The 12,768-nt window shown below is 43.1% G+C and overlaps 1 protein-coding gene across 3 annotated transcripts in view; it reads right to left on the reverse strand.

Moving 5' to 3' along the window:
- bcl11bb (BCL11 transcription factor B b) overlaps nt 1–12,365 on the reverse strand; it is a 28,099-nt gene extending 15,734 nt beyond the window's left edge. Inside the window, exons 1-3 of one of the 3 annotated variants that reach the window (XM_079180780.1) lie at nt 12,159–12,365; nt 11,742–12,034; nt 3,896–4,279 (exon numbers count right to left, since the gene is read on the reverse strand). In XM_079180780.1, the coding sequence (XP_079036906.1) occupies nt 3,896–4,279; nt 11,742–11,805 (448 nt within the window). In that variant the 5' untranslated portion in view covers nt 11,806–12,034; nt 12,159–12,365. Of the gene's footprint in view, nt 1–3,895; nt 4,280–11,741 lie in introns of all 3 variants that reach the window. The other 2 variants (XM_079180781.1, XM_079180779.1) reach the window with 2 other exon arrangements.
- Nucleotides 12,366–12,768: the final 403 nt, after the last annotated feature.

Raw genomic sequence — 12,768 nt, forward strand, 5'->3', positions numbered from 1 at the left:
TGTGATTAATGCAAAACTACAAAGTCATTATGCAAATCGACTTTTCCTTGAGCCTCTGTACAAATATTCGCAGCTCAAATCAGGGATCAGTCTCGCCATCTTTCTTTTTTTATCTCTTACCCCTCTCCCTCTCTCTCTCCATCTCTCTTTCTCTCTTTCTCTCTCCCTCTCCCTCTCTCTCTCCCTCTCTCTCCCTCTCTCTCTCTCTCTCTCTCTCTCTCTCTCTCTCTCTCTCTTGGAGTCGAGATAATGTGTAAGTAGCATGTGAAGTTATTTCTAACTCACACAGTGTGTGTGTTTTCATGCGATGGGCCGGGGCTATGGCATTACGCCGCCTGCCTACTGATTACTGGCTGCTTGGCACTGGAGCGAGACAGGGAAGCCGGCGTACAGGGGAAGGTATGAATATGCAAACGCCTGATTGCTTTTCATGATTAAAGCCTATTTAATATGGAAATGAGAGCAAGCCAGGTGATTAAAGGAGCATTGGGTGGTGGGGCAAAAAGAAAAAAAGAAAGATAGGGGGAGAAACAGAGAGAAGGAAGAAGGGAAGATGGGAGAGACACCATCAAATCCACACCAGTGGTGAGGTGTGGAAAATGAAAAGAATGAAACAAGTGTCGAACATTGAAGATTTTCACGATAAGTTTTATAGGTTACACCGCATGTTTTCATCCAGAAACAATCATGAGTCATTACTGGTGTAAAAGAATTCCTTGTTGCCCACCGGCTTAAGAAAAAAAAAGTGATCTTGTCAAGTTAAAAACAAGCTTGCACTTAAACACAATTTCACAAAAACTTGTACATGTAGGTGTGACAGTTTTAAAGTGGCGGTTATCTCGTTTTGATTCTTTGATCATAAATCTGGTATCAAATCACGCCTGTAAGTAGCTTAAACGAAACAAACCAAATCAGAATCTTCAGCCTAATATGGTGATTTGCCCACAAAAGTGACAGCAGGGAGATCAGAGGTGGACGGAGAGATAAAGAGAGAGAGAGAGATGTTGAGGATGTCGCTGTCGTCTCATGAAATATTTACCATGTCATCTATACACAGTGTTTGAGAGTGAGAAAGAAAGAGACAAACAGAGAGAGAGAGAGGTTGTCATGATGTGACTTTGCCCTTATGTACTGGATGTCTTAAAGTGCTCCGAGGGGGCCCGGCAGCCGTCCTGGGAGGGGTTCAAAGCAGGGCCAGGGTCGTCTTAGCATGGTAACGCTCCCCTAGCGACAACCTCTCGCTTGCCTGGTGACACGCATCATTCTTCACAGACATTGCGCACACACATGCACAAATTCATACAAGGCACACACACGTATTAACATACTCTGATAGAGCCCACACATATACCCACAGAGTGCATGCATCAGCAAGAGAAACTCAAGGGGGAAAAAAATAGGCCACAGAAGGGCTATTTTTCATCTACACTGAGTACGAGAGAGTGTGTGTGTCTGTGTGTGTTTGTGTGAGTGTGTTTGCACCTTTTGGGGTTGAATCTGCTAGCCTTGCAGCATGTTTGCAGTTTAAGCAAGCAGGCTGACAGACAAAGAGGCCAGACAGGATGTTATAAAACACAACCAGGTGAAAAAAAAAAGAAAAACAATCCCGGGGAACAGAGGGTTAAGGGTTATGCACACAGCACAAGCTTTTCATGCATGCAAGATGATTATTATGAGTATATGTGCATTGTGTGTGCAGGTTTGATGCATATTTTTTGTCACCTGTGCTGCAAATATTTGTGAATGACCTGGCTGCAAAGTTCTCAATACCAAGTGCTAGGAAATGTGATGATATTTGTGTGTGTGTGTGTGTGTGTGTGTGTGTGTGTGTGTGTGTGTGTGTGTGTGTGTGTGTGTGTGTGTGTGTGTGTGTGTGTATGTGTGTGTGTGAGTGTGTGTGTGAGTGAGTGTGTGTGTGCTACACACTGGACTTAATTAGACCTAATAATGTAATCTAATTTGGTTGAAACCTGAGACTGCCTTAAGTGGAAATCTAATGTGTTGAACAAAGCTCCCCTCCTCTCTTTCATTTGGGGCTTGGAGTGCTTTCATGTCCTGTTCTCTTAGTGATAAGACTGTCTGTCTGTCTGTCTAAGTGACTAACTGACTGCCACGCTAACAGCTGACTCACACACTAACGCTTAATGTTTGTCTTCTGACCACCTAACAGACACACTGCCATACAAACTGGGTTGAGACTTTTTAATGCATACGCTTTTTTTAAAAGTTCCATCTGTTTATTCGACAGCAAAAGGACTTCTAGGTGATTCTAGGTGAGTTGCTGCAAAACGACGCTTAATGCTCTGAAAATTGACAAAGTATTACTGAACAATTACTTAACTTTTATTTTTAACTAAAGAAATTACTTGAAGAATTTCTGCAAAATTGTCATGTTTTTTATTTTCAAATATTATCTGCAGCATCCAACACTGTGCTGGCATGTTGTTTGTGATCTCCTGCAATACATCTTTCCCACTGCAAAAGATGGTGTCCACACACAGAAACTGTGCATATAGTGATGACAAAAGATGTCTACACTAGCTTTGATTCTGTTTATTAATCAAATGTGTCTATAATGTCCTTTGTCCCAAACGTTATACATTTAAGGGATTTTTTTACAATATTTTGCGGACCAGTTTAATCTTTAACAACCCATACAGTAAAAGCTGAATGTGTGTGTGTCATACAAAACAACATTGAAACTAAACTACATTTAAAAGTCTCTCCTAATGCAGTATAACGCAAGCATAAAGCTTCCTTTTTTTAATAATTAGAATATTGTGAAAAATATAATGTGTGAATTTTACAGGTCTCCAATAATATTATAACAATGTTTACTGTTTTATAGCATTATTCTCTGAGGACTACTCATTATAAAGACCTTATAGGACTAGAATGCATTTCATGTACATACATATCATTTAATATAATGCATAAGTCTATACCCTTTGCTATTTAAGTCTCTTCATACCAGTTTAAGACACTGAGGTGACCAGTTTCTGTGTTAACTGTATAATCATTTTACATGTCATTCTGGCCGTCTCCCTCCTTTAACCAAGTCCCTCTTAGTCTACTAGAGTCTGTGTAATCCTGGATAGCCTTCCCAGCTCTCGGGTGTGATGGTGACTGTCTCCTCTGATAACTTTGAACTGGTTTCCCTGCAGCGCTGGCAGTCTACAGGCCTCAACCCCCCCCCACAGCCAGATGAACGGCCTTGCTGCTTTATTAATCCCCTTCTCCTCACCACGCACTCAGATGAATTTTAATCAGCTTTCTTAACCTTTTTTTCATATGCTGCAGGATTTCTTTACAAATGCTCAGACACGTGATGTGCACTCACACGGGCAAAAAAAAAACACAAACACACACACACACACACACACACACACACACACTGGGGGCGGCTCCTCTATCACCTTCTTCCTCGCCTTTCACAATTGGTTTCAGTTGAAGAAGTCCTTCAGGCCTGCCAGTTTGTTCGGTGTGTGTGATTCTGTGTGCATGTGTGTGTGTGATGTTTTACTTAGAACGGAGCAGAATAGACATACAGTGCGGCTCTCACTCACTAATGAAACCATCCCAGGCTACATTAATCCCTCCTGAAGGCCACTGTCAAAATAACAAGCAGCTGGGATTCTTTAAAGAGAGCTATCTGTCTTGGACAGGTGAGAGATGTGTGTGCGTGTGTGTGTGTGTGTGTGTGTGTGTGTGTGTGTGTGTGTGTGTGTGTGTGTGTGTGTGTGTGTGTGTGTGTGTGTGTGTGTGTGTGTGTGTGTTTAAGATATGTGCATCTATACTGACAAGAGAGTTCTATTCAAAACTTAGAATTGAGCAGCTTAGCTGCTTAGCTAACTGCATCTTCATTTAGATGCACAGTGTGTTCCAGTCTCCGTACCTCCTCTTTCCTGTTTGGGGCAGATCCCTCTGGCCGGAGTCAGCCTCCTTTCTAGATCTTCCTCTCTGCCGGGGGTCACCTGGATGCCCACCTCCACCGGAATGGACCCTCTACCCAGCTCCAGTGACGTGGCCCTTGGAGAGATGGGAATGCCAGGGATCCCGCCAGTCTCCCCAGGCTTGGAGAAGGACTCCGGTCCGCTTCGGGGCCCCCGGCACAGACGGCGCTTGTGCTCGATGAAAACCAGGATATCGCCCAGAGGGAAGTTCGTCTGGCACTGGCCGCAGGTCAGCATATCATGCTCCCTGGAGCCCACCCTCCGAGGGCTGAGGGTGGACAGCTCCGGAGATGGAGATACCGCCCCTGAATCATGATTGGCCTCTGCTACAGAAATGAGAAGAGGAAGGTGAAAGATGTAAATCAGTTCCTTGTTTTTTCTAGAGTTCAATAAAGCAAGAAGAAAGACAGTGAAAGACAAGCAGAGAAATAATACAGGTTTAGTTATTCCTGATAAAAGCCATCTCTCCCTACTGAATGAGATGATCATTACATTCACAGCTGTGTCACTTTCATGGCATAAAACAACGCTGCTGTAAAGCTACCTAGACAAACACCTGCACGCCTTATCCAGGAGAGATCTGCGTGGGTGGGACCCAGCACATACACTATATGTATATGTATGTGTGTGTGTGTGTGTGTGTGTGTGTGTGTGTATGTGTGTGTGGCCAGGAAGCTATTCATCTCAATGTGCAGGCTGGGTTTCCGGTGAGGGCCTTCGCTACACTGAGCTGTCACAGGTACGGCTGCCTTCACCATGTGGGAGCCCCAGCTTGTGCAGAACAAAGTGTAGAGTAGGCCACATCCACCAGCATGTGTGTGTGTGTGTGTGTGTGCGTGTGTGCGTGTGCGTGTGTGCGTGTGTGCGTGTGCGTGTGTACGCGTGTGTGCGTGTGTTTATGTGATCACAGAATAAGACAGAGAAAAGAAAAATGATAGAAAAAAGAGACATGTCTAGTGTGTGTGCACATGAATGGAGCAGCACACAGGTGAGTTGGAGCACAGTATTCTCCACAGACAGAAAATCTATAAAGCCAAACCCGGGGTCCTGTTAAGAGAGTAAATCTCATTCTTCACAGATCTGACACGGTCATTAATAACCATTGCACATTCATTCCCCCCCACCTCCCCTATGGCGTAGACTGAGTCCCTCAGCTTAACGTAAATCCCTCATGGACAACCTCCATTTTTTAAACACTACCCCAATCTACCAGTATAAAAAATGTGTCCTCTTCTAAAAAGCCCGGAGGAAACCTGAAGCTCCAGAGACTCTAGGGCGTCTGAGTGAGCGGGTACCCAGGGAGAGGTGCTGGTGCCTGGGAGAGGAACATAGCCATTTTGCCTGCCTGTCTCTGCTGCTCTTCTACTTCTAGCACCCGCATCCCCGCCCCTCCCCTCTGCCTCTCTTTTCTCTCTTTCTCCAAATATGACACCCTAATAATTGCAAAGATTAGACAAAGAGTGTGTGTGCTGGTTTGTGTGTACCTGTGTTTCGGTGTAGTTATCAAGCAGACATCCTAAACTCTCTTATCAACCTATCTCAAACTGCCAGGGAGGCGTTGCTCCTCTAAATTCCCAGTCATAACCGTTAAACTCTGTCACAGTTCCGGCTGAATATTACACACATTCTTTCTCCCAATTTTTTATATTTCAAATATGTCTTTGCGACTATATGAATCAAGCACCTACCCACCCCCACACACACACACACGTTCCAGTCCCCTCACTTCGCCCTGGAGTGATGATCCGATGCCAAATATCTTTTCTCTAAATGGAGATGGGTTCCTGGATGCCTGCCAAATAATTTCCATCTCATAATCTTTGGCGGCAAAGAAGGAACACAAACACATATTTACCTACAGTTCACAGCTTGTGACCATGATTCACATGAAGCAACGTTCCAGAGTGTTCACACAAGCCGAGTAACTGTGCGCATGCATGCGTGTGTGCATATGTGCAACGCATATAAGTAGGACTATGCAGGAGAGCTCAGCTAACAATATGGCACACTCTTATTTCTGATGCTAAAGACGCACATCCTTGTGTGTTCTAAATGAGTTAGAAGACGACACCAAGTCAACAAGATGACAGACACCATGGGCAGTTGAACTTGACTTCATCGCTGCGAGAGACGAGAGAGGAGAGCCTGTTTGTTAACATATGGTTGAGTGACATGGCCTGGGGGCAGAAGGCAGTAAATTAGTAGGCGTTGGCACTGTCACCGTGCCGCTGGAATATCAGTCGGACACCTTCTAAAAACCGCACCCCTCACTGAAATCCACTCACTCGTCTATCCCGAGGCTCACCTGTGTGAGAAAAAAAAACAGGTGCAAGAAGGAACTGAACATGGAATGCTTGCAGAAAAAAATAAAATAGATCAACCATGGACACAAACACACTGAAATGGAAAACACACATGTGAGGAGAATAACACACGAATGTAGCCTATCATGGTAATAGACAGTGTCTAACTCTGTATAAACTATGTGAGAAAAACATGCTTGATAGTTAAGAGAGCAGAGCAGACGCACTGTCAAACATGCCGTCGTTGGGAAGGCGTGATGATCGCAATGAAACCCAGCTGTCTAACATGACATATACACATACTTTATTTCTCTTTCTTGTTCTCTCTGTGTCTTGCACACACACACACACACACACACACACACACACACACACACACACACACAGAGCTATAGTAAATGACAGTCCTGCTACTCTGCCTTATCAAGTGTGAGTTAAGTCAGGCAGCCTTAGAGCACCCCCTATCAGTTTGATGGGGAGAGAGTCAGTCAGTCACTCCACTGCCGCTGCACACTGCACAATATGGACCAGATGGGACAAACAGCTGAAGACAATGGGCCTCTTTCACCGATATTTCCTGTTGTGTAAAAGGTTGAAAAAATATTTCCAAATGTCCGGCCAAAAAAGTACTTAATGAAGAAACTGTGTTGTCAGAGGAGAGGGATTATTTAATTTGCAGCTGACATTTTTTTAATTGCAAATATTACAATACTTGGGTATGTGAAAATGTGACACCTATTCACACTAGTGGCCAGGTGAATCCTGCAAGGTAGGTATATGAGGTTTGTCTCATGTCCTTTGATATGAATTGCCCTTATTAGTTTCACTTATCCTAATTATTGTGTTGGTATACTCACGCTTATAAATGTGTTGTTGTTGTTTTAATTGTTGCCTGAGGAGAAGGTGAAGTTGAATAAGAAAACTGAGAAAATGAATTTTTGCTGGAATCTGAAACATTTGTTATTATTTAATGATGTGAATTTGATGAGATTCTTCAAAGCAGCATTAAACAGAAACCATGAAACTGTTTTCGGTTGACGCTCAAGTCCTGACCTTACACAACATTTGAATACAAGCTGCACACTGTGTTCTGCTGTTAGAGGCGGAGGAAGGCCAGGGGCGCTCATATGACAGTCCACTATACTGTATGGGTTCAGACCTGTATCCCTTTCTTTGTTTTCCCTTTCCATTTTCTAAGCTGAAAATTCATGTACACACACACACACACACACACACACTCATTCACACAAGCACTCACACCTATAAACCCCACAGGGAAAGTCGGGTAAGATTCACGCTGTCATTGAAAATAAATGACACCAGCAACATTGCAGATGGTTGCAATAAAAAATTCAAACAACAAGCGGCCTCGCTTAGCCTATCCCTTTTTCTCGGCTGCGATTGCCAATGAGAGCTGCAACAGTATGTGTTGTGTAAGGCCAGGCCCGTGTGTTTCAATATCTTATCACCATTTAATCTGTAGCAGTCTCATTTCTTATCATAAATCTTAGATTATCAGTTTGAAAGTGAGCAAAATACGGCTCTGCAGCTGACTGTGACTTGTCACTAAATCGCTATAAATGACTTGCAAGCTATGAGGCATGACATTTGGGGATATAAATCTAATCTGCCAAACAATTTTAAGACATATAATAATAAATATAATAAAAAAGAAGCATTGCAAAATTGGTTGAATGTGTTCAATAATATTGATATATAGAAAGAAAATCTGAGAACAAACTGCATTGGCACACAGTAAATAACACATCGCTCACCAATCATCTCCGGTGAGATTACCATCCGGTTACCACAATGTGTGTGAATATTTACTGTGGTGTTGCAGTGCGTACGGTGGGTTTCTCCCCCAGCGTTTGACAGCCATATGGTGCGAATAAAGACGAAAACATTAACTGTTTCACAAGTAGCATGCCAATTCTAAGAGTAAACAGTTATCGCGAGGCGTTTCCACGGCTGGATCCAGAAAACAATTATCTGTAATAATTCTGATATTAAAGAAATACCAGCCGCTGAACAAAGGGGGGCCTGTGATACTAAACACCACTCGTTCCACGTTAAAGTGTAAATAATTCATAACGATATTCCAAAGGTTTCTCTGCCATTTATGTGACTCCAAACTGAACCACTGACTTAAAAAGCCTAAAAAAAAGCAGAGAGGGGATGTTAAGTCTTAAGAAAACAACGGATGAGCTGTAAACTGATGGTCAAATTCAACTTAGACAGGATAGCCTGATATATGTGATTTGTTAGTGCGGAAACAGTTTGTATATGTGGTCGTGCATTTTGATGGTGATAAGTACGGTTTTACAGTGTATGCTATTCGTGTGTGCCTGCTTTCCTTGGTGCAAACTTGTGCATTGTGTGCATTCATTGCAGTTACAGTCACTTATACGTCCCTCTTGACATCTGGCCTGGCAAGTAGATCTCCAGAACATAGTCTTCAACTAAAAGCCTATCCAGAAATATGCTGATATTCAGGTTCTCCGCACTTCCAAGTAGAGTGTGACCTATAAGCTCATGGCTGCAGGGGACGAGGCCGTGTTTAGTTACAGTGAATAACCCCTGATCTGACATGTGGTTGATACACGCCGGCACCCTGCACAAACTTCTTATTATTAATGGTGTAAGGACATACATGTGACTGGTCTTGGCAGCTGACACTGCCCTCGAGACCGACCTACTGACGAGGTCATATTAAAAATATTAAACAATAAGGTCCACTCTTTTCTTAAATGTTCTCTGACACTGTACATATGCAAAGCCATCAATACGTGTTGACTTTATCAAATTACGGTTTGGTTTACCCCCAGCGCTTCTCAGATCCTCCAGCCTGAGGTGTGATCCTGGCCCTCTCCAGACCCACCCAGCTTAATGAAACAAAGACATGCAGCCTCCAGCCATTAAATGTTAGGTACATTAAAATCCTTCCGTCCATCATAGCGAGAGGAGTGGTGTCATTATTAAGATATATACATATGGTAAACATGGCTTAGGCGTTTTATGCAAATACAAGTGCATCTGTGCACACACACTCGAGAACACATTGTTCCCGTAGAGAGAGAACAATTAGATCGAAAAAATAGGGCAATTGTTTTTTTTTTGTTTGCTGATCTGTTCAAAGTCCAGTTTCGGCATGCATTTCATCTCCTTGATACTATCAAAAAGAAACAAACAAAAAAAATAGCTGCAGGTCCAGTCCTTCCTTAATCTGACATGTGTGCCTCTCAGGTCATTGAGGCCACAGTTCAGCAAGCAGGAGACCGTGTGTATCATGTGAAAGAACAGGTAGGACGAGATTCAGGCCCAGATGGCAGCCCAGCGTTTCAGCATACAGCACTTGCTCTAATAGCCACTTCAGCGCAGCATCAACTGAGCTGAACATCGAACATTTGTCAGCATTTGCAAATATCTGAATTTAAGATGTTGTTTGACACATGAAGTCTCTGCTGACAGGTCAGCGGTGATTCACACTAAAACCAGTCATTAACAGCTTTAGGCAAGAACAGATGCACCCTGGAGACACTTGAACGCAGCTTCAGCTCGGACAAGGAAATTAAGGAATTTAAAGCTTAATCTGTGACAAGTAATATCAGTCTAATTAGGCAAGTATCTACATGCAGCACCCCAGGTTCAGTTTGGAGTATTTGCTGACTGTACAGCAGGTGCTGTGAGGTTCACTAATATGTAAAAAAAAAAAAAAAAAGATGTCAAACAAAGTGACCCATGACTGGAAAGAGGGAAAGCAAATATTTGACAGTTAGTTCAAATTTGTACCAGTTCCCTAAAGACAAATGAAAATGTGCAAAACGATGCAATCATTTGTCATAATTCAGGTAAATGTTGAACAGAGACACACATGCCTGAGGTGAAATGTTGCACAATCGTAAATGTATTGAGGGGTAACAACTTGGTCACCACCTTAATTAACTGACTGTGACAGTGGAGAGAATAAACTGTCAGATCTATATTCAAGCTGGATCAATATTTGTCATCATGCCTGAAATCTGGTGAGGACGCGCCATACTTTCTCAATTAGAAAACAAAAACACCGGTCATAGCAAACATTTAGATTTCTCATTGCTCGTTGCTTTTAAAATAACCGTAATTTTTGCAAGTGAAAACTCTATAGGAGACAGTCAGTGACACGAGAGAGCGAGAGAGCGAGAGACAATGTGAATGAAGTAAATGATTAGTCTAAATGCTAAATGTGTCGGGTGGGACGGAATGCGTCTAACCCTTTCCAACACAAAACAGATTGACCGAAGATTACATCATCAACTTCTGCAATGAATTACCCAGATTAGGCCTCTATGAAATTGGATTTAGGCAAAGCAGAGCGCTGGGAGATGAAGGTTAGATTGATATAATTGATTTTAAATTGGATTATGGAACTTTTTAATCGTATGCCACAAAGAAGAAAATACATACTCCCGCAGATTAAATCTGCGCAATTTAAATACAATTTTGGTCGCAGCTCTGAAAAGCTTCAAACAAAGTTATGACCCTTCGTTTTTGAAATATCGTATTTATAAAAGTTCAGATTCGCGTTCCTTTGTGTTGAGTTTTCTTTTTTGGTGGGATTTCGAACTGAAAATATTTATTTGCACAATTCAATTTTATGTTAAGCTTTTCAAAGGTTACCTTGAAGTGCAAAAAGGCCTTTATGTGTCAAGAAAAAAAATATTTAAAACTGTGTGTGTGTGTGTGTGTGTGTGTGTGTGTGTGTGTGTGTGTGTGTGTGTGTGTGTGTGTGTGTGTGTGTGCGCGCGCGCGTGTATGTGTGTGTGTGTGTGTGTGTGTGTGTGTAGAAGAGAAGGAGATTTTTTTTATTAAAATAGATTTAAATTAAGATACAAGTTACCCCGTGCAAAGTCACAAAACAAATAAGTGTATGAAATGTGTATGAAACAACTGTTTCAATTGGGTAACATGTTTAACAAAGTACATAAATATACACGTTGCCACATGTTGCAAGACACTGGTGAAAAAAATCTAAATTGTGTTGTGATGAAATGTTGCATGCTGGCACATGCGTGTAAACAGACACAAACACACACACACACACACACACACACACACACACACACACACACACACACATTTAGTCCGACAGTCCCACCAAACCATCTCTAGTTAAGTGATATGAAGCAGCAAAAGGCGCATTCAAAATATCACTGGATTGCGTTGATCATTTTCAAAGGTGTAAAACAATATCAAGGAGTACTCAAATTCATTTGAATACGTGTTTTCCACATGGTAAATCTATTTTCACAAATGTAAGTTACTGTCGGTAATTAGCTCCGTTGTTCGGCACTCAGAATAAAAACAATGCCTGAATATAAACCCAAATAAATACTTTTATTTTTCCTTGAAAATTAGAATTAATTAAAACCATAGTCTATAAATCATTTGAACAAGTACACTTCATTACACGAGAAGTGAGTAGCCTTGTAGGAATTAAACTCACCTCGTACTGTCTCCCTGTGCGTCAACGATAAGTGCTGCGGGTTCACCTGCTTGCGGCGGGACATTGCCCCGGCATTTACTCTGGCATCGCCTGGTGAACGGCACTTGGAGTCGGCTTGGACCGTGGTGTCGGTCCTCTCTGGCGAGCAGGTGACCAACTTTTCCCTCTCCTAATCCCTACTGTTCACAGTCTTCAGTTGCAACTTTAATGCGCGCGAAGGTGAGTCGGACAGGATAGGAGCGCAATACCAGTTTGTCCACAATGTCCTGCAGCGTCTTCGGAGGAAGCAACACCTGGATTGAGGAAGCCAAAGTGTAGTTTTAGGAAGCAGTTGGCTACTAGCGGCAGATGAGAGGAAATATGCACAGGTATGTTTCGCAATGACCGTTTGCAGATAAAAAATCCTGGACTGCCCACCTCTGCAGCGACGGTGATGACAGATGAAGTACGCGGAGCAGTCCACTGGTGATGGGTTTTGGTTCGTATTTGGCTCCTTTCCCCTTTTCTTGGTTTTAATGATATGATTATATCATCTGGGGTCAAATGGCTCCTCTTTATTCTAGGATTCCCTACAGTCCTTCTATTTCAGCAGTGGTGCGCTAAAATGACCCTTTGGCACTGACTCCTCCTGCGCGTTTTGGCATCGGTGCGTGGAACGGCAACTCTTGGCTCTGGTGGCAGAAGCCTCGCTGATTGAGAGAGAAAGCGCGAGGGGGGGGGGGGGGGGGTGGAGAGAAAGAAGAGAGCACGCGGGCAGACAAGACACCTCCTCCTCCTCGTCCAACAAGCACAGGTCCGATGCTTCCTAGTGTCCCACTGTGTCGAGGCTACTTCTTGTTGACTCACACGATGAAAGCGGCTCTGCTTGAGAGGACCCCGCTTTTGTGTGTGTGCAGACTATATGCAGCCTGTGTTTTTCTTGTGTGAGTGTGTGTGTGGCTGGGGCTGCCTCCGTGGAGTGGGACGGGATTCAAGTTCAAGTGCGTCCGTGACGACACCACAGGCGCGTGTAGGCAGCGGACACATG

This window comes from Pholis gunnellus, assembly GCF_910591455.1.
Source record: "Pholis gunnellus genome assembly, chromosome: 19".
Taxonomy (NCBI): Eukaryota; Metazoa; Chordata; class Actinopteri; order Perciformes; family Pholidae; genus Pholis; species Pholis gunnellus.